The 23180-nt window shown below is 28.4% G+C and overlaps 4 protein-coding genes across 4 annotated transcripts; 1 reads left to right on the top strand and 3 right to left on the bottom strand.

Annotated features, from left to right (window-relative positions):
• Positions 1 to 2129: 2129 nt before the first annotated feature.
• PGO_030130 (ubiquitin specific protease) lies at positions 2130 to 3275 on the bottom strand (the record flags this gene model as incomplete). The annotated part of the gene is made up of 1 exon (XM_028686001.1): positions 2130 to 3275. One exon carries the CDS (start codon positions 3273 to 3275, stop codon positions 2130 to 2132), a length of 1146 nt encoding a protein of 381 aa, XP_028541802.1.
• A 2279-nt stretch (positions 3276 to 5554) lies between these two features.
• PGO_030120 (hypothetical protein, conserved) lies at positions 5555 to 17662 on the bottom strand (the record flags this gene model as incomplete). The annotated part of the gene is made up of 3 exons (XM_028686000.1): positions 5555 to 6148; positions 6589 to 12210; positions 12527 to 17662. 3 exons carry the CDS (start codon positions 17660 to 17662, stop codon positions 5555 to 5557), a joined length of 11352 nt encoding a protein of 3783 aa, XP_028541801.1.
• A 1986-nt stretch (positions 17663 to 19648) lies between these two features.
• PGO_030110 (hypothetical protein, conserved) lies at positions 19649 to 20728 on the top strand (the record flags this gene model as incomplete). Its single annotated transcript, XM_028685999.1, has 5 exons — positions 19649 to 19814; positions 19986 to 20056; positions 20161 to 20226; positions 20438 to 20512; positions 20660 to 20728. 5 exons carry the CDS (start codon positions 19649 to 19651, stop codon positions 20726 to 20728), a joined length of 447 nt encoding a protein of 148 aa, XP_028541800.1.
• Positions 20729 to 21260: 532 nt separating this feature from the next.
• On the bottom strand, positions 21261 to 22328 carry PGO_030100 (hypothetical protein, conserved; the record flags this gene model as incomplete). Its single annotated transcript, XM_028685998.1, has 1 exon — positions 21261 to 22328. One exon carries the CDS (start codon positions 22326 to 22328, stop codon positions 21261 to 21263), a length of 1068 nt encoding a protein of 355 aa, XP_028541799.1.
• Between the last annotated feature and the right edge of the window lie 852 nt (positions 22329 to 23180).

Genomic DNA, 23180 nt, shown 5'->3' with positions numbered 1-23180 from the left:
AGGGTAGTGGACATGTGATGACATAAATTTTTCTTAATTCTTCGACATTAAAATATGCACACGTGTGTCTGTAGGAAATTAGGTTCCTATATGCATTTTTGTTTATAACACATCCTCTCATTGGTACTATTATCAGGTATATTCCTTTTTTTTTTTTTTTTTCTCCGTTTTTTACACATTAAGGGGGAAGGGAAATTTTCCAAGTTTAAGAGATTTAGATATGTAGGTCTTTTCTCCTTTTTTTTTTTTTTTTTATTTTTAATACTCTCTTGACTAATCCAACATTGTGCGAAAAATGTGGAATAGAAAAGAATTAATGTTCCTTCTATTTAGACATAATTTTAAGTACATGTATACACACTTTTGGAATCATGTGAAATGAACGAATTGTACCTTGTATTGAAAGCTTATCTTGTAGTGTCGTTTGATTAATGGACCAAAAATAAAATTTGCAAAAAATGGGGAAATCCGTTGATGAATTATCAAATCGTCTATTCAACTTTGTTTCTGATTCGGCTTTATAGGAAATGACATTCCACTTCCCACTTCCACATTTTTTGTCTAATTGCTAGTCCATTTTGCACCAGTTCGAGAGCTCATTTCGGATAGTGTTTTGACGTAGGGTTTGACAAAAATAGCATCGAATTATTTTTAAGTTTACCCATTTTTATCCCTTTTGATTGAAAGGGAAAAGGAGAGGTGCTAAGCTGCTAATTTTTTCTTATTTCATTTTCAGGTAGCTAAAAGGTAAGTTTTGAAAAAGAAATATTTTATATATTCTATTATTTTGTTTTTTCTACCTGTTGGATGAATAGTGCACACAGCATGACACCTTTTTTAGAATGCTTGGTTTCAGAGTTGTGTGTACACGTTTCATATATCTTTATTTTATTATTATTTTTTTATTTTATACACAATTAAAGAGTGTTAACAGTTAAATACAGTTTTGTATGATTAAGAGGGAAGGGCTGGCTGTGTGTGTGTAGAGGGATATGAGCACACAGACATATAGGTACGAAAACAATGAAGTAAATAGAGAGAAAAAAAAAAAAAAAAAAAAAAAAAAAACATAACAACAAACGAAAGGGATAAACAAATAAACATTAGGGAAAAACATTGCTGTGAATTATTTCTTCGAAGAATAGAAGCCCTTTTTTTTTTATTTTCCACTTTTTTGCACAAAATAAAGGGATACATGTTTTCATAGCACTCTGAAAAAAAAAAAAAAAATTCAAAAATCCCCCAAATTGTGCTATATTTGAAAAAGGGAGGTGGGGCCTACTTTAACACTTGCAATTTTTTTTTTTTTTCCCTCATTACAGATGCATATACAAATATTGAAAATGATATTTACAAAATGTGCATCTCCTAATTGATTTTAAAAATAAGGATCTATCAAAAATGGAATGTAACATGGATATTAACAAACGGATGAATGGAAGCACAAAACACTGGATGGCCGTGTAAAAGGTGTTCTCATCAGTTGTGCGCATACCTACATATACACATACATACATATATATATATATATATATATGTACGTATGTATGTATATATGTATGCATGTGAAGGCATGTAGATATGTGCAGGTGAGGAGTGACATTATGTGTTGTTTCCATATTTCCGAAATATTTAATTTTTTTTTTTTTTTTTTTTTTTTGTTCAAATTTAATTAAATGGAAAAAACATGTCTGAGTTGCTGTCGTTCCCTATACACACACATCATCAAATGGGGTGTGTTGTCCGTGGGGTGAATAAAAAAAAAAAAGGAATGCTTGATATCTGGATTGTACTTAATAACTTGGGTAATGAGACAGATTATTCTTGCTATTAGGTTAATCTCTCATTTTTTCAATAAAGGGAATATATTTTGTTGTTTATTAAAATGTGTTGTGTGGAAGATTTATTGTTGTGAGATTGGAGGGAGATGTGGTTAAAGATATAAAAGATCCTATTGTTCTCATTTCATTCATAAGAACGGTGTTATAAAATTATGAAAGATTTTACACAAGTGTTATGTTTTTGTTTGCTTTTTATTTTATTTTATTTTTTTTTTTTTTATCATGTAAAATCGTGAGATATCTTGGTTTTACACACAAGTGTAGTTTATTATTTGCTGGGTTCTCATTTTAGGAAACTCTCCTAAGTAGCAATAAGTAAATGTCACTAATATTTTCTGGGTTAAAAGGATTGTTCAATTTTTTAATTTTATCATCGTTACATTTGTAAAAACCATCTCTGTATTTAACAATAGCTGTATAGTGACCATTGTAACTGTTTCCACTATGACAGATAATACTTTCGATGAGATATTTAGAATTGGCTAAGGATTCGTGATTGGACATGTGTGCAAAGGATGTAAAATCAATTAATCCATCACATGGTAATAGCACAGTTGTATCTATTTTTTTGACTCTACTTTTAAAATAATTGGTACACTCATAACTCCATTTAAACCGTTTGATATAAATAATCATATATAAATTGGGCATTCTATATAGGCCTTTTCTTATACAGCTGTTATTTTTAGACTTGCAAATAGTACAATATAAAGAACAGAAATCATCATTTTTGTTAATATTATTTTTTAGTAAATCTATTAGTAATGTACTTTTCATATGTTCGCTTTCAAATTCTAATCCTAGATCTATACAGAATTCAAAACTGTATCTTGTGTGTCCACAATTAGTACATGTTATACTTGATATATTTTGGAAGCCTAACAAATCTGTTATTATACTATTATCTTTAAATAGATATTTTACCCAGTATTTTTCTGCTGCTTTTTCTTTACTATCTTTATCATCTAGTATGATTTCAAAATTTTCAGGAAAATTTAAATTTCGATTACATTCAACATTTATATAGTTAAGTAACATTAATAAAAATTCATGTGCATCATTTTGTGCATTTATCACTATACTGTTATTATATTTCCTCATTTTCTTTAAAAGATTAATATGTTTTTCTATGCATATATATGTCTTCTCAACTTTATATGTTTCTTGAATTACATCAAATAATGCTTTTAAAATGTCTCCTTTATATTTTGACTTGGTTTTCTCATATATTTTATCGAATTTGCTTAAAAGATAAATGCATAATGGTTTGATAGATAGGATCAATTGTAAGGATGCATTGCAATAACATACATTTCCATTGTTCTGGAATGATGCATATCTTCTTTCAATATTTCCGTAGTTATCATATTTTTCATAGTACTTGTAATTCTTCGAATACAGCAAATCGCACAGTTTGTTTTCTGTTAAGTTCATCTTGTCTCATTTTGGGGGTTCTCAGGGTATTGGCAGGAATTACTTTTTCGAAAGATGGTTAGTGTTACCTGGGTGATCTTCTAGGTAATCAAAGATTGAGATATTTTGAGGATGTGGTATACTTTGTAAGATATATACTATATATTTGTCTAGATTACTCAATTTGCACTTTTACGTGGTTTTCTTAGAATGGAAATCAGGGGATTGTTATAATATCCTCAAATAATTTTTTTTTTTTTTTTTTTTTTTTTTTTTTTTCTTGCAATATGTATAACGGGAAGGAAGTTCACTTGTGTGTAAATTTTGTGCATCAACTAAAGAACGTTACATTGTTTTTATATGAGGATCGATTCTGTTAGATTTTAATTTGTCTCTAATGGATGTCGGGGTTTGTTCTTCCCCCCAGGTTTCATACTAAAACTTTGGTTCTACAGGTTGTGTTAAGTTGTCTTATGCATATTGAAATGTACATCCACTATGTTGCAATGAGCCTTTTTATTTGACAGCGTATAATTTCAGTTGTAGTGTCGCAAGCGGTTCTTCATCCCTTTGGTTTGTCTGTTCCAAATTCGGTGATTGCACAAGTCATTTAATTTGGGAGACGTGGGAAGAGGTGGGGAAAAGTGGAAGACGGGAAAGAAAATGAAATAAAGGAAAGGGATATTCTACCTTTTTCTACTCCAGTTTATCTTTTTCTTTTTCTTTTTTTTTTTTTTTTTTCTACATGCAAATAATTCCTATTTTTCTGTCAATGTGATTTAAAAAAAAAAAAAAAAAAAAAAAATGAAAAAAAAAAAAAAAAAAAAAAAAAAAAAAAAAAAAAAAGAAAAAAAAAAAAAAAAAAAAAAAAAAAAAAAAAAAGTAGGAAGAGAAATTGATAAATGTATATATAATATATCATAGTCCAATCGAGCGTGAAACATGCTGTCATGTGTGAAAGAGGTAAATGGGAATTCACTTTAATCATGTGTATGTAAACACGTCTACGTGTGTGTTATATGCATGTGTGTTGTGGTATTGATTTATAAGTATTTGCTCTTTTATGCATGCATACACATCCTCATTTATGTTCGTTTCGGTATATGTGTAATGTATATTTTTTACCAATGTATGCTGAGGAACACGTTAAAAAAAAAAAAAAAATCAAAACCAACAAAACGAGCGATTAGAGAAAAAAAAAAATGAGCGAAAAATGAATGGAAAATGATCGAAAAATGATCGAAAAATGAACGAAGAATGAACGAAGAATGAACGAAGAATGAACGAAGAATGAACGAAGAATGAACGAAGAATGAACGAAGAATGAACGAAGAATGAACGAAGAATGAACGAAGAATGAACGAAGAATGAACGAAGAATGAACGAAGAATGAACGAAGAATGAACGAAGAATGACGTAAAAAATGAAGTAAAAAATAACGGTGTGGAAAAAAAGAAACGCCCGAGGTTAACATAACATATATACACATACTCCCACGTCTTTAACGTCATAAAAATGAGTACTAATGTACATTTTAAAAATTAAAATGTGGTGTTCTTATTTTTTCTTTCTTTCTTTCATTCATTCGTTTTTTTTTTTTTTTTTTTTTGGTGTCAAAAAAATGGTTCAGCTTAATATTTTTAAATTCACAAAAAATTAAATGTGCATATTGTTAGGGTTTATCAAAAAGGGGGATTTGGAGGTGCTGTTTTTGTGGGGAAAAAAAAAAAAAAAACATACGATAACAAGAAAAAAAAGAAAAGGAAGAAACATGAAAAGCAAATGAAAAAGACGAAAAAGAATAAAAAAAAGTATTTGGTTAGAGGGATGGGAAGAGTGTGAAGTAAACGATTGTGTATTTTTACCCCTTTTCACATATTCAATCAGTTTATGAAATATTTCCCAGTTTGTGCAAATGAATGGGAATGGGTGTGGGGAAGAAACAAAAATGTTAACAACATAATATCAAACTAAGCGTGGATGAAAATGCAACTGCTGCAAACTTTGAAACAAATTTATTTTATGAAAAATAAACAAAAGGAGGGATATAATGGAGTTTCTATATGTATCCACGTATTTCAGTGTGTATGTATTTGTGTGTAATTGTTCATCACCAGAAAATTATATAGAGGACACATTAAAGAAAAAAATATGAAAAAAAATAATTTAGTACATAAATTAAAAACACAAGTATATGTATATTTATAAAATAAAGCAAAAATACAAAGAGACGGAATGGAAAGAATTACGAACAAGTCCCTTGCCACAATGAACATCATACTTCTCGGACCCCTTTTATATTATCCCCATAACGTACCGTTGTATTTTTCAAAAATGAGAGCCTCATCAGAAACATAATAAAGTTTTACCTTTTTGTGCATCATTTTCTCCAGAAACGCATCATAACTCGAAAAACCAAAACCATCGTCTCTGTATTTTTTAGAAGTTGTACGGGTGCACTTCGTGGTATTCAGAATTTTATGTGAATCCAAATTCATCTGTGCCTGATGCTGCTTCTGCGGCTGATTATTTTTTTTATATTTTCCATTGTTTTCCTCCTTCTGGTTCGTTCCATTTTTTGCACAAATTTTTACTTTATTCAAAATATCATCATCAGTTGAAAAACCCTCAGATGAGCTTGTGCTGTTATCAAATATATAGCAAATTCTTTTTTTGGGAAATGGGGATAAGATGTTTTTTTTTTTTTTTTTTAATTTTTCATTTTCTACTAAGTTATTGAAGTAGTTAACAATCTTGTAATTTCTGTTTAGTTTATACATTTCACTTCTTTCTGATACGTACATCAATTTGAAGGAAATGAAATTGTCTTGACACATACCTCTTAGTAAGAAGCTCAGGTCACAAAAGTTCAGTATTTCTACACTCTTGTATATCTGTAAAGGGGGAGGGGTAATCGTGAAGGGAAAGAATTATAAGTAATGAATTATGGACGTATGCACAAACGTGTTATGTATTAATTAATGAGCAGCTATAGATGAGTACATACAAAAAAGTAGCACAGTTAATCAGTTTTTTTTTTTTTTTTTTTTTTCCCCTGTGTGTGATATGACTTTTGGTGGTGTTGCAATTTTTCACTTAACACGTCACAGCAATGAGACGAATGCAGCAAGGGCAGAACTAACAGGACGGGGAGGAAATGGGCAGAAAAAAAAAGAAGCCAATAAATAGGAATAAAAAAAAAAAAAAGTGATAAAATTATTAGTTTTTTTTTTTTTTTTTTTTTTTTTTTTTTTTTATCCCTATTTATTGTCTTCTTTTTTTTCTGCCCATTTCCTCCCCGTCCTGTTAATTCATCGTTTCACTCCTTTCTTACGTCAAAGATGGAAGAATACGGATTGGCCTTGAGATAGAAGAAAATTTTTAAAATATAAAAAAAAATAAATTTCACGTTAACACTACCATTCACATAAATAAAGCTATTTACATTTACAAAATTATCATTAAAGTAGTAAAGGGTAATCTTATTGCAAAAGGAAGAATCCATTTTGTGTTTATATAAGTATAGCCTATTTTCAAAATATCTACAAGCTTTACTAATAATTCTTTTTATATATCTAATAACACGAGGGTATGTTTCATTTTCAATGAGGCATAGCAATTTGTCTCCCAATGAGCTACGATATACGGCATTTTCCTTAAATCCGTCTTTCAATTCTTCGCTTATGGAATTTTGCATTTTACAAAAATATTCCAGTAGGTATAAAAAAAAGTAATCGTGAATGATAATGCAGCATGGCAGATTAAACAGAAGAATTGTTGTCGGGATAAAATTCGGTTTCCTTAGTGTCTTATTATTTATGTAATTTATATATATGTAATCTGCGTAGCTTAGGTTTTTCCCTTTGTATGTAATTTTTTTTCCTGTGTATTTTTCATTCGTCGTGTTCCTATCGTTTGTCTCGTTCCTTAAAATATTTTGATTGTCTCGTGTATTTTCCATCCCATTTAGTCGTACCTCATTGTGCTGTGGTCCTGTGGGGGTCTCTCCAACTTGCTGGATGAACTTTTTAAACACCGTGATGTCACTGTCTTTACGCATTTTGTGTGTCAATTTGAAATTCATCAAATGGCAGTTTATCATATTCAAAAAAGGATATTTCAAATTGTGTTCATAAAGGAGGTTTTTTCTTTTATAAGCATTATTCTCGCTATGGTACTGTGATAGGAATATTTTGTGTGTATTCATGAAGGGAAATATATTTATAAGATTTAATTTGTGTAAGAAAAAAAGAATAAAATCATATTCTTTTTTTACTTGTATATATTTTCTATAGCTTGTTTTTTTCAAAAATTCATATAAATACATTTTTTTTAAATTATCCATAAAAAGTCCTTTTTTTTTTTTTTTCTCAAGATGTAAAAAGATGAATATCATTTTATGCATTATTTTCTCGATTATAGTACTACTTTTTTTAGAATTCAATACATCTACATTTGGGTTGTTTGTCAGGACTTTCTCGTTCTGTGCTTGGTTATGATTTTTCGTTTTTTCGATGTTATACCATTTTGCCATTTTTATGTCTTTTAGCTGGTTCAAATTACAATTGTTTTCGTTACAATTCTGTTTTTCATCTTCTGATTGTCCCTTTTGAAGGTTGTATGTAAGATTATTCGACATAGGATCTGATAAGCATTCCTCCTCGTGTGCATCTTCATTTAATTCTTCATAATTTATACAACCTTCTCTCACCTCATTAACTGTATTTTCGCTTTCCTCTCTTGAACTATGTGCACAATAGGTATACCCACTGCAAGCATTTTTTCTTGTTTTAACTGTATCATTGTTTTGTTCGTTTAGTTGGTGGTACTCTTCGCTTATTTTTTTTTTCTTTGTTTTTTTTTCAGATATATCATTTTGATAATTTCCATAATCATCGTACATGTTTAGAATATCCGTGAAGTTGAAAACGTGATATAATATTTGCGTAACAAAAATAAATGATTCTTTTAAATTGTTCATGTTTTTTGTTTTGATTTTTTTAACCTTCACTTTTTTTACAAAATTGTTTTTCTGTGTGTTATTTTTGTACCCTTCGGACTTTTTATTTCGCTGCATCGATTTGTAATGTGTTTCTTTTCTTTGTTCAATATGTTTATCCATTTGTGAAATTTCTGTTCCTTTCTCCTTGTGTATTGGGTTACAAGGGATGACTTTATTTCTTTGCATTTGAGCAGAATGTATTTCCCTTTTTTTCCTCCCTCTTTTTATGTTTTCTATTTCTAGCCAATAAACGCTGTTCTTCAAATTTGAAACTTGCGTATCTAACATAGAGTCTATTTCTCTAGACGCATTTGAAACATAGGCAATGTTGTACAAATGTATATTTTGTGGGTACCAATCAAAATCGATAAAAGTTTTATTGCTAAGGTTATAAATTAATATTTTGTTCTTTTGGTATATTTTTGTATTTGTGAAGTTATTTTTCTGAACATACGTGTCGAATATATTAATGAAATTATAATTATACGTGCTGTTTATGTTTAGAAGGAAGTAATTTTTAAACCGTTTATTGTGGAAAATAGATCTACCATCATTAATGTGTTGTATATGAAGACAATATTTTTTGAAATAGGTAAAGAGGGTATTATTATTGTAATTTGTATTGTAATATAACAGTCGAAGGGAATTGTTCAATTTGGAATAACTTTTATTTGTACCATTTGAAAAAATTTGTGATAATTTTTTTTCGATTTTTTTTTTTTGGAAATTGTTTAAGATGTAGTAATTAGGAAAATATTCACTAACGTGTTTAGTTAAACATCTTATATGTTTCCCTATTCCTCCCAACGGTTTTTTATTTTCGAAATTTGTATTTTCTAAAAGTTTGATAATTTCAAAATCATCTGAAAGGTTATCAAATATGTCTGAATCGTCAGCACTCGATGAGTTGTAGTTCACAGTTTTATCTTCTTTCATATATTTATTATTCGCAGTTTTCCCATTATTTAATCGGTTTCCTTTGTTCCTTTTAAAATTTTTGTGTGTGATGGAATTGTCGATTGTTTTTCTTCTTCTACTTTTTGATGATGCTTCTCTGTAGTTTTTCTTTCTCCCTGTTTTTTTATTTTTTTGCGAAAGGCTTTTTTCCTCCCCCTTGTCTTCTCGCTCTTCTTCGTTATCCTCATTTTCTGTTTCAGTTAATTCTTCACCATGAAGGGAATTGGTTCCATTTTTGGAATATAAATCGTTGTCGAAATGGCCACTTTCATATTCTTCACAATTGTAAGGGTTATCATCTTTCTCGTAATGGTCATACTGATAATGGCCATTCTCATAGTGCCCTTCTGGGTAATGGCCATTTTCATCCGCTATTATGTAGTTATTAGAAGCGTACAGGATTATATTTCCTTTTATAAAATTATGAATATAGTAATTTAAATCGAAAATGGTTAAACTCTTTTGGAAGTAATGCTTCTGACATTCTGCATTTGAACTTGTGCAATCACTTTTTTCGATAGCATTGTTAGTATCGAAGCCCGCTATAGTATAATCACAGTGTTCATAAATACTTGTATTTGTACCACATGGAATAAGGAAGTTATTTGATTCAACATCCAAGTTTATGTTTTTATGATAATCTTGTGTTACACTGCTTTTTTGTGTGAGTATATGGTTATGGTGCACAGCAGAAATAGTGGAACAACTATTTGCAATTTTGTCATTATTTGGAATAATGTTCTGGAAATTTAATATATCTTTAGGATTATTTTCATTATTATATACATTGTCTATGTGGGTCATCAAGTCCTTCAATTGATAATTCAGTATGTTTGCTTTTCTATGGTGAGAATTTTCATGGGTAGATTCCAAAAATTTCATAGAGTGATATACGCCATAGAGGTACATAATATCCATCACAGTGTTGTCGAGAAAACTCTTTTTCATAGATAGAGTTAATTTTTTTTTATAAAAAATGGATTTATATATGAGATAGGAATAGACATTATCGCAAACAAGATCATTGTCAACATAATTTGATAGGACGTAAGATGTATCAACAATATAATTTTTTTTTTTAATATATTTCAAAGCATTTCTTATATCTTGTATTTTTTGAAAATATAATGGTTTTATAATTTCTTTATATAGTGAATAGTGGTCTCCATAATTTATTATAAAAACATTTAATAAATTAACAAGGGATATGAATTTAAAATTGTAGATGTTTTTTATATATTTATCATAATAGTAATTGATATTAGTGTATGTACAATTGTATATATGTGTTGCAAAATAATTTAGAATACATCTAGCCAAACTTTCATTAGATAATATGAAAAAATAATGAACAATATTTTTTTTGAAATATAGAAACAATTTTTTCTGAATGTACATACAAATATTGTATTGGAATTTTCCGATCATCATATTGTTTGCTTTAACCCATATCTTTTTTCTATATGGTATGGTATTTGTTCTGTTTTTCAGATGGTATATCACATGGAATTTCCTCAACTGGATAGATGCAAAATCATTCCGATTTTCTGATATGTCCACATGGGAAACTTCTACTACTTTGTTACGACATTTTTGTTTTTTTTTCTTATGATAACACTTTGAGTGTGTACTATTAAAGAAATTATAAGATCCGCTTTTCTTTTTTTCCTTCATCAGTTTTTTCTTAATATGACACCTCTTTTTATCATTCATGGTGTGTGCATTAGTTATTTCAGTGCTCTTGAATTCTTCCTGCATCGTGTTAATAGTGGTTTTAAAATCTTCATCAGGAAAGGATTTTTTCTCTAGAGAGGGAAAAATTTCGCAATTTTTACTTGGTTTGTCCATAGGTAGGAGTTCACTTTGACTCTGGTTTGGATTTTTTTCCTGATTTTGGATTTTCTTTTTTTTCATTTTTTCCAAATATTTCTGCGACATAGCCAGTTTAACAATCACCGTGACAAAGTAAATATAAACAATTCTTAGGGAATATTTTACCTTTACCTTTTCTATGAAATTCGTTAACTGTTTATGGTTCAAATTTTTGTTTCTCAAATGGGTGTTCTTTTCATTATGTGTGTTCTTCGTCTTAGTTTGCATGGAGCTCGTCTCATTTTGTTTGTCAATTATTTGTGTGCTTTCCCTTGTACAGTAATTGGATTCTTCACTTGGGAAATGTGTCGCTTTGGAAGGAATGATTTGACATTTTGTGTTTTTCATTTGTAAGACTTTTTCAACTTGATTTTGAAATCCACTGTTGAATGGATTATGTGAATTTCCCATTTCAGGAGTTGGATCATCATTATTATGAGTCGGATGATATGGTTCGATGTTAAATGTATGTTTTTTTCCTATACTTGCGATATCCTGGTTAATATTATTCACATGGTTGTTAAAATTATGTACCGGAAAAAATACGTTTAAGTTTCCTTTTGCTCTATCTTTAATCTTGAGAAAATCACTTAATTTTCTATGTATCGTTTGTTTCGAATTCGAAAAGAAGGATATGAGTTGTGAAAACTTTTTGTTTACATTATGCACATTGGATATATGGCTTAACAAATCATTTTTAAAAAAATACATGTTTCTGCAGAAAGGACAGGAAAAGGTTAGGTCTTTTTCTGACATGGTTGAGTATCCATTTTTTTCTTTATTATACCAATCGTAAAAAATTGCAAAATATTTTTCAATATTAGTTTTTGAAACATTATAGAGCTCTCTAAGTGTGTTATATTCTCTGTATGTTGTTAAATTTTCCGATAAATTTGAATTTCCTATGTTTCTTTTTCTCACTTTTTTTACTAATTTTAAGAATATATTTCTCAGTTTTCTTGTCATAAATAATTGATTTGCATAAGAATTGTGCAGCAAAAGAAATTTCAGGCCTTTGTTTTTAATTTTCGAGCTTTTTAGGATATCTTGCAAGGTTAGTTTTTCATTCACGTTTTTTTTTGGACGTGCTTCAACAAGGAATTTCTTAAACCGTTCCACGGCTAGCTGCAGGGATAAATGTGCAGAATCACGTGTGTAGAAGCAAATGTCAGTGTAGTATTATCAGTGTGCAGTGAATCACACAAATTAGGATTCACACATCGTAACATTACAACAGTGGAACATTGCAACAGTGGAACATTGCAACTGTGGAACATCTTTGGGGGAGGGTATACAAAATGGAATATTTAATTGTGGACAAAAAAATAGATGAACTGAAATTAGCTCAAATAAATTATGGAGACATGAAATGACAAGCGAAAAAAAAGGAAAGAAAAAAAAAAAAAAAAAAGTATTCAATAATTACTAAAAATATACGTACATATATGTTATAGTAGTACTCCTCAAAGTGGTTGTAGCGCAGCATGTTGTACATCTGTAATTTCTTTTTAGTTTTTTTGGATCTGAATAAATTCGTGTGGACATTTTTCTTAATAAGAATTCGTAAATTTTTTTTTTTTAAATCTAGAAATGATAAATTAGGTTCCTTACTTTTTGAATTTATAACTGTATTAACATTACGTTTATGTGTAAAATTTTTATTCATGTCATAAAATTTTAGTTTTATTAAATTCATGTTGCATAAAAATTTTAACTTCCTGTAGAAGAAAAAGAATACACATATTTTGTCACTACTTTTTATTATGTTAATATCGTGCTGACATAAATCATTTTTTTTTTTTTTTTTTTTTTTTTCATATGAGTCATAATTTGTTCTTGATTTTTTGAGTTTTCCTTGGTTCGTCGAGGCAACATGCGTAGATCTTGCATCCATTGTTAAAGTAGAAACAGATTCGATTGATGAATTGAAGTTTATTTCTGTATTTCTAACTAATTTAGTGGAATTAGAATTAGGATAAAGAGACAAATGATATTGCTCATAGGTTCTAAGTTGATCCAACTTGAGATGCTTATTGTTGCTTAGGATAAAATTTTCAATCATGTTTTGTTTGGTACAATTTAGCATAGAATAAGACGTTAAAAATTCAAATAGTATTGTGGGTAAATCTTTCAATCTTTTTTTTTGTTTTTCATGTAAGAGATAATTTCCGATGTAATTGAGTTTGCACCCTATACTGATAATTCTTAAATATTCATCAAGATATAGATTTTTCAAAATGTCTTTCACACTTAATACGTTGCTATTTCTTTTTTTGACGTTTTTTTTTTTTTTTTTTTTAATTTCTTCTATATATGATAATTTCCTTTTTTTTGGGTTCTCTGGGCTTGACACGATTACAGTTTGAGGGGAATTTTTTTTTTTTTTTTTTTTTTCTGTATTACGTCTTTTATTTTTCTTCCTACGTTTCTTTCTTTTTAATATTCGAATTAAACATTTGTGAAAATATTTATATCTAGCCATTTTTGAAAAAATATATCCATTAAAGTAATTTATGCTATAGGAGAATTCTTGGGATGTTTTAAAATTTTGAAAAGCATTGTTTTTTTTCTTCTTTTTGCTAATAATTCGATTTTCTTTACATTTAAAAGCTGATTCGTTTAGTATGTCAATATAAAGTACGTTTCCATCTTTTTCATTTTTATTTAAATTTTTTACATCGTTATTGACATGCTTTGGATTTCCTGTTGGTGAATCTGATTTGAAATTTTCATTTTTATCATTTAGTTTGTATTTTCCATCTGTTTCATTGAACTTGTGCATAGTTTCTTCCACATATTCACCTGTTGGAAGCTTAATTATATTTTCACTAATTTGCTTTAGTTGCTCAGTTTTGATTCTTTTATTAAACATTTGAACTGTGGGTTCTATTATTTTTCTTTTGCTGCTTCGAATAGCTATTTCTTCTGGAAATAAGTTGCACATTATGTTGTTATTCAAAATGGAGGCTGATGTGTTAGAATCCCTTGGGTTGCATCTATCATTTGTTGAATATATGTCGTTATTGGGTATAATTATATTCGTTTCTCTCTCGTCGCAAAATGTCTGGAACGACGTGTGGTGTTTGTCTTCATAATTGTTTGAGAAATGGTTGGATGTAGTTTCTATTGGTTGACTATTTTCTGGATATTCTGTCAAATCGATAAAATAATTTTCGTGTGTATTTTTAAAGTTTGAGGAAAAATGTGCAGTATGATCTTGGTTAATAATTTGAAAATGCATGTTGGGTTCATGTTTTAATGCATTGGATAATGCTTCATCTGCAGAATCGGTGCCATTTTTGACATTTTCATTAGAAATGTTTATTGTATGTTTATACTTGTTATTAATTATATTACCAGTGTTAATGTTATAGTATTCTGTTTTCTCTTTATTTGTTTTGTCATTCGAATTTGTATACTTGTAAGAGGAAATTGCATAATCATGTTGAAATTTTGTATACAAATCATTTGACTGTTTTTCAGATAAAACATTTGAATCATAGAAGTAGTACTTAACCGTTTTGCTGTTAAGAAGTGTGTATTTTTTAAAAAGATTATTAACTTTTATGGAATAATTAAAAAGACGTTGAACAGATTTTCTATCAATCATTCTTCCATTGTTTTCTATTGTGAAGAATAAATCTTGGAGATATCGAAATGTAGTTACCTTTGAACTTAGCAGAAAATGACAAAAAATGAAGAGTCTTTTAATAAACAAGTTACTTTTTAATTTTGTTGTATCTTCCATAAAATATTTTATAAAATTAATGTTTTTTTCAGATGAGTCTACATTTTTTATGGAAATATCAATTTCGTTCACTTCACAATTTGTCCCATCATGCGGAAGATGCTTCTTACTTTTTTGCTTTTCGTCGGTGTTAAATTTTGTAACGGAATTGTTGTTATGCTGTTTTAGAACAAACTTTAGGTAGTAAAAGAGATGAAAACTGCATGTATATAAATCATATTTATCTTCAAAATTTTTAAAGTTCTTCACATAATTGTCAATGAAATCTTTGTAGTTATTGAAACTATCAACAGAATCTTTGTGTTTCGGTATGACATAGGTTAACACGTCAATATCTATTTCGTTTACAGTATTGGTATAATTCAACACATTTAAAGATTCATTTAATTTGTTAAATTGTATAAGACTAAAATTTTTATCGTTGAAATTTTTATCTTGGAAATCTTTATCTTTGCAAATTTCATCACTTAGTTTTTCTTCAGATTGAAATAAGTTTGTGTCATTATCACCTATTGGGGAAGTATTACTCTCGCATAGTCCTCGTGTATGATTTATTTTTTTATTATTTTCAAAACAATATTTGCTTTTTCCTATGGGCTCATCTTGTGTTACTCCATTCTCTTCTGTAAAATTTTCTCCTTTTGTGTCCATTGATGTCAATTCTACTTCTACCCTGTGAGGCTGTATCTCAATAAATTTCACATCATTTTGTTGTTCCTTAGATTTTCTGGAAATAGCTTGAGGTTTTTTCTGTACATACTGATAAATGTAATTATCAATAAACCTGTACATAAAGCTTTTGTCTTTCCGTTCAGGTATTTTTACAATATCTTTATTTCGAAGTAACTTGCTAAGAAATGTGTTCGTTTTTTTAATTGAAAGAAAAAGTATGTGTGAAATTTCCTTTGTTGTGATTCCTCTTATTCCTTTACTCATAATTAGGTACTTAATTTTGTTATACATAGAAAGATCGTTCAAGTATATATTTCCATTTTTATTGGAAGGCTTGATGTAGGCGTTATTATCGGAATCGCTACTTGAAGACGTAGATGCAGTGGTTGGTTGGACAGTGGTTGGTTGGATAGTGGATGGTTGTGCAGTGGATGGTTGTGCAGTGGTTGGTTGGACAGGGGAGGATTCTTTATTCCCTTCTTCATTGTGTTCACTATGGTCCTCATTTTTTTTATGTACATCCTCAATTACATTATTTCCATAGAGAAAGTAGAAATCTGAATCGCTTGATTCTTCTTTTCCATTTTGTGAGCTTGAGTAATAACCGGCATTATCTAATCTATTATGTACTTGGGAATCCATGAAAATTTTAAACTCATTTATTAGCAAATTACAATTTTTTTCATTTACTACTATATTTTTTTCTTCCCCATGTTTATTTACATTATTTTGTGATACATCAAAATTGTTTTCATTTTTGTACAAGTACAAAGATTGACAATTGATCATGGATGGATCTCTATTTTTTGCATTTTGATTAGATGCGTCATATGCAACTTGATTTTTGAACTGATCGGATATACTGTTGAAATCATTTCTTTCGATATTATGTAGCCGATGATTGAAAGTGTGTCCATTTTTTAGATGCGTACCCATTTGATTCCATGTACTAGCTGTTGTAATATTGCTTCTGACAAATTCATTTTCGAACTCAATTTCTTTAACATAATCTTCACACATCAAGTAACATGATTTGTTTATAAATTTGATGAGGTAATCATAGTTGTAGTAAAATAGAATAAGGAAATTAATTATATTTTCGTAATTTATTTTGTCTTTATTTTCATAGTTTAAGTAACAATTTTCATAAGATGAATGAATTTTAATTTTACACATTATTATTTTCTTTGTATTAGTTAAGTTTGATAAAATTGAGTTAAAAATTTTTAACGCCTTTTTTATTTGTATAAAATAGTAGGGGTTATACACAATTAGTAATTTGAAAAATATTAAAGACAGTGTTTTTTGTGGTATTATAACAAATTTATTAAGAAGGTACAAAATAATTTTATTGATTGATAAAACGTTCTGTGCATATAGAACATTTTTAATAAATATGGGTAACAAATTATATATAAAGTATATGTTAAAGTATAAAATATATGAGGGGTTCAATTTTATTGTGCTTCTATTGCCACTATGACTATTATTGTTGTTACAATCTATATTTTGTTCCAAATTTCTTATATTCATGCTTATTTTTTTTATTATCAAATACTGAAACAGTACTTTTAAGTGATAATGCACCATCTTTACATCCAAGTTGAGATACTTAGACAAGGAACTTTGAATTAGTCCGTTGTACTTTCCAGAAATTATATATAATAGGATAAAAATTTTTTCTTTACATTCTTTTATTCTTTCGTAATAAAATAAATTGTGCTTGTTGTATATGTATATGTTATTTATATAAAGATTAAACTGGCTAGCTGCGTTTAGAATTAAATTCAAATTTTTTTCTTCCTCTGGATGCAAATCGATATGGTTGTTATAGTGATCCAGGTGGTCGTTATAATAATACAGCTCATCACTTCTATGTTCAGTGACTTGGGGAACCTGCTTTCCTTGTTGTGATATACTTACATCTTTGGAATAGTACAAGATTTGTAATACTTCTCTTTTCATGTATATGTCCATATGCATATTTTTGTTTCTCTCTAGATTTTCAAATAACTCCTGCAACGTTATGCTGTAGTTAACTTGACTTTGGATGTTACTATCATTGTCCTCTTTTTTTCTGTTATAAGAATTTACTTCCTTTTTATTAAAACTCGTACATAGTTCATCGAAAATGTATTTCAGCATCACTTTATCCATTGTAAAAAATGGTTATATAGAGCTTAAAGGGGATGTTTTAACAAAACATTGTATCGGTATAATTTGTCTATTCACAAAATTTCCATTTGATAGACAAACAAAATAATGACACATATTATATTATACTATACGTATTAATTAGGTACATAAATATGTTTTAAACGAAAGGTGTGGATTGTAACAAATTTTGACGAACGGGTGGGGTTATAACAAAAACAAAAAAAAAAAAAAAAATATATATATATATATATATATAGTGGGAATTATTCTACGTGAACAAAACTTAAAAAAAACTAAATGGAATGTACTGCCGTTGCATTTCCAAGGGTTGTATTCTTTAATTAACTAATTGAATGAATTGTAAAAAAAAGAAGAGGTGAGTAGGAAATAGCAAAAATGTACATTTCCATACAAATGAATTTTGCCAAACTGGTTGAACCAATTTATGGTTATGAAAAAAAAAAAAAAAAAATGTACATAAGTTTCAAAAGGCTTTTTCTTACGAAAAATGGAACTTGAAAAAAATGTAAGAAAAAAAAAAAAAAAAAAAAAAAAAACACATCTACAAACTATTAGAAAGTTCATGAATTTATTATATGGTTCACTTTCTTAAATTATGTTTTTATAAGGAAAAAAGTTCATCTAGGAAAAGAATAATTGTGAGGAGATGTTCTACCTTTTTGCAAATACAAGTGGAAACTTTGAAAATAGCGGTATGAGTGGGGGTTACATAAAATGATGGCATACAATGGTATGTTAAAAATAGGAGACAAATTGGGAGATATGAACTGTGCATATTAAGAGGGAACATATAATAAAAAGGAAATGGATTACGCAAGTTGATGTAAAACATTCCCATCTATTTTATCATACATTCATGTATTTTTATTTCTTAGTTTAATTTTTATTTATATAATTATTCTGAGATCACTAAAAAAAAAAACAGAACAAAACAAAAAGGACTCCCTTTTTTTTAAAATTATATTATTATGCGTGACAGGAATGAACTTTTACATATATATATGTTCTTATGAGTATGTATAAATTTTGTGGATATATGAATGCATTCATATATGAACCATTTTATAAATATTTATGTAAGCATCTTTTGGAAGAGCTTTTTTTTTTTTTTGGCGATGGGGGAATAAAGCATGTAGCTTTTTTTTTTTTTTCCCTAAATATTTTTTAATTGACTTTCACGTTGCACCATGATCTTTTATGGAATCAGTTTATTTATTTCCTTAGCTGCGGCATCATGTTAATGTTTAAGAAATATGGTCCATGTGTTGAAAATACTTTTGAGAGAGCATTTTTTTTTTTTTTTTTTTTTTTTTTTTTTTGCCATCTCGTTTAAGAATTTCAAAAATGATTTAGGAAATAATAACTCCATGATTTATCCTGTATGATATAATACTTCCATGTCCCCTTTTATATTACACAACTTTTTGTCAGTCACTTTGCTTTGATGACCGTGAAAAGTTTTATGGTATGGCAGATCATTCCTTTTTTTGTATGTACGTTGTTTCAAGTTACATATAAATATATACAAATATATGAATGCTGAAATTATTTAGTAGTTGTATATTCCTGAGTAATTGCATTACAATTATTTTGTAACCAGTTTTCATAGTACCAAATAAAGGCAAAAAAAAAAAAAAAAAAGGCAGTTACCGGTTATATATATATACATATATATATGCAACGTACATATATGCATACTAAGGATAGCAACTAATATGACCGTGTCAATGCATGTGAAATAAAACTTATTCTCCAAAAAGGGAAGGAGATGAGGGTTTTACATTTCCATTTCACACAACTAAGAATTTTCAAAAGATGAAATCTCATAAAATAATCAAAATGATTTAACGGTGCGCGTAAACAAAGCAATGAAAAACTTCCAAACAGTTGTTATGTAATAAAGACCTTTTATTATTATTATTATTTTTTTTTTTTTTTTCATTTTAGCCCATTTTGTTGTGAAATATGGAATTAAGACACGTTACATTATTGTTTTTCATATTTTCCATTTGCAATATTGAGAGCTATGTTCTAAAAAAAAAATCCATATTTAAATCAAGTTGTAACTTGGCACCCAGGAGCAAGGGGAAGCAGTTAAGGCTTAAAATAAATGACATCATTAATTTTAAAAGTAAAAAAAAAAAATTTTTAAATTTAAAAAATGTGAATATTTGTGATAAGTATAGGACCTCATACATTTATATATATACAGTTGTGTGTGCTAACAATATAACACATATATATATGTTTTACACTTGAATGTGCTACATAATAAAATTGACATTTTTATTAATAAAAACAGACAAAGAGGAATTGAAAAGGGAAATCATAAGGCATTCAAAGAGTATATCATTAGACTTAAATGACAAGCAAGTAAAAAAAAAAAAAAAAAAAAAAAAAAAGAAAAAGAGTTTACAACTTTGCAAAATGAATAATCTCGATATGTTTTTCTAATTCTTTACACTTCATTTTTGCAGATAAATAACATAGGAAATAATTTACATGAGTTTTTTTCTTATGTGAAGTTAAAGGATATACGAATAGTAAAAAAAAAAAAAAAAAAAAAAAAAAAAAAAAAAATGAGGAAACTATAAAAAAAAGAGTGTACATATAACAAACACCAACATTGACATGTATACACATATGTATGTGTAATATGTGTATATATAGTTATGCACATAAGCACACGTATATTTACATGGATTGGGAAATTTTTCATTTCCGGACAATTATATTTTTCCTCCCTTTTGAAAGGGTGTTCAGAAGATAAGAAACAAACGAAATACTAAAGCTTTGCCACTATGCATTAAGGATAACAAATATGAAGAAGTAGGCATGAATAATTCCATCTACATTTAATGCTTTATACATAAAACAAATTGAACATGCAGTATATATGTGTACATATAAGCACGTTCAGTTGTAACGATTGAATAATTTCTAACTTGACATTATTTTATTTTTTTTTTTTTAAAGTTCCATACATTAAATATGAAAAAAGAAGGGGAGTATTTCGTCCAGGATTCGAACAGTTATTCGAGTTGAGTAATGCAATTTTTTTTTTTTGTGAAATAAAAATATAAAATTTGAAAAAACATACGTATTATTTGGAAGAATTGCAATAATATACTAAAGAAGTATCTTAAGATCTCATTTTTCACGTTGTACACAAAAAATTTGAAGTTGTCTCATATCTTGTATTATCAATATTAATGAATTAATTTATGAATAAATTTTTATTTTGAAATAGTTTGATATAGACGTGTCCTTTAATATATATAGGTCTGTATATGGTAAATTTGGACCAGATTGTTTATAAATATACTATCTATAATTTATAAATTTTTCTTCAAATTTTATTACTTTTGCGTTTTCTTGTTTTTATTATACCCTTTTTCCACATGGAATATTTCTATATACACACATTTTCCCCTCCCTTTTCATTCCCTAATTTGTGCCTTAATATTTCATTTTAATATATACCAAAAAAAAAAAAAAAAACATGACATTGCGCAGTATTTTACCTATAAAATTGATTTCATTTATACATATATGCTTGAATATATGAATTCTAGAGTTAGTGCTCTCTTGTTCGTCTTTTTCTTTCACGTTCCATGTCACTTTGCGTGTCACTGTGTAGGTCTATTTGTTTTTTTCCCGCCCTTTGCCTCTTCTTTTCCCATTGCATTCTCCAATTTCTTTCTTTTTTCCCATTTTGATCTCTGCTATTATAATTGGAGATGTCCCTTCTACGAAAACTTCTGTGAACAGAGCTATGTCTAGAGCTACTCTTGCTTTCTCTTTTTCTCTTCGACGTTGCAATTAAGGGACGATGGTAATTTTGTCTATTTTCGCTTTCAGTGCTTTCTCCTCGTATTCTTTTACTATGGGTAAGTCTATCCCTAACTTTTTCTTTTAACAATTCATTACTACTGCTATGATTATTTTTTCTCACCTTTTTCATTTCCTTTTTCTTTTCTATTTCGGATTCTGTGTCTGAGCTGACTTCCCTTTCTTTCCTATCCTTTATATGTTTCCTTTTTTCTTTTCGTCTCTTTTCCCTTTTTCTTTCCTTTTTTTCATTATATTTTTTTTCTAGTTTTATCTTCTCTCGTTTTTTTTCCTTCTTTATTTTCTCCATCCTTTTTTTCTCTTTCTTTCTTTTCTTCCTTTCTTTCTCCTTATCTTTCGCTTTCACTCCTTCACCATCTGACGAGTTGTCACTTGATTTGCAACTTTGTCTATTTAAGACATTACCATATGGCATTTCCCTAGAACGGTGTAGTTCCATAAACCTCATCTGATTATCCAACATTTTCTTCCTTTGAATTTCCATTTGTTTAATAATAGTTAATGGATCCTCTCTGATTTTATTCAAATGGTCTATATTATTTTTTTGTTTTATGATTTCCTTTTTGGCTTCTTCCTCTTCTTCCATTAATTTTTGCATATCAATTTTTTTTCCTAATAAAAATTCTTCCTGCTCTTTTGCCTCTTTCTCTTCCTTTGTTTCATACATCCATAATATATCTTCATCTAGTACGTCATTAATATTGTTCGATTGTTTTTCTCTTTTTTGTTTTTTCTCGGAATACAGCTGGCATATTTTTCCATATTCTTCCATATCATTGTAAAGGTTCTCCATTGTACAGAGCACTTAGATGGTAGGCGGTAAGTGTATATAATATGTGAGAGGAATCAAAATGGATATGCTCTCCTCGTTATTAATTAGTGTTATCATCAAATAGTGACTCAATCAGTTTATATGTTCAGGATTGATTCCCTCTTCGTGTCCACTAATTCAATATATCAACTTTGCTCATTCATATTTTAGTTGAACTGAAAACCACATTATTATTTTTTTTTTTTTTTTTTGCCTTTCTAGCATTTTCCCTTGTTTACATGAAAAAAAAATTTGTAATGTTTTAGTGTTACTATTATAAGAGGTTTGAAAATATAGATGAAAAATTAAAAAAAAAAAAAAAAGGACGATAAAGTTGTTAGGAAAAAGTTAGTGGGTAAAAGGATAAGAAATAGTTTGGTAGTACATTTGGGGAAAAATTAAAACTTTGTTAGCTTGGCATTGAACCTTTAGCTTAGTATTACAATGATGAAGGCTCCTCTATCTGTAGAAATGTGGTATTTGCACGTGCTTACTTTTGTATTTTCTGCCTTCTTTGCTTTTTTATGAAGTTCTTATGGATATTTGTGAAAAATTTGCCTTTTTTTTTTTTTTTTCTTTAGCCGATCACGCCCTTATATCTGTGCATAATTTACAATTAAAAATAGCATAGCAGTAGAGTAAACTGAGACTCTAAAAAATAATGAGAGAGAAAATTTTCTTTTAAAAAAAAATTATATATAGAATATTAAAAGGAGGATTTAAAATATACACAGTGGTAATATGTAACTTTACTATTACTGTGGAACAACTTTTATCGGAACATAAAATGGCCTAAAATGCAAAAAAGGGGTGAAAGCAAATTTATTTTTTTCT

Source organism: Plasmodium gonderi (genome assembly GCF_002157705.1).
Source record: "Plasmodium gonderi DNA, contig: Chr03, whole genome shotgun sequence".
NCBI classification, from domain to species: Eukaryota; Apicomplexa; class Aconoidasida; order Haemosporida; family Plasmodiidae; genus Plasmodium; species Plasmodium gonderi.
Note: the sequence above shows the minus strand (reverse complement) of the source record. Positions and strands in the feature narration are given on the sequence as shown.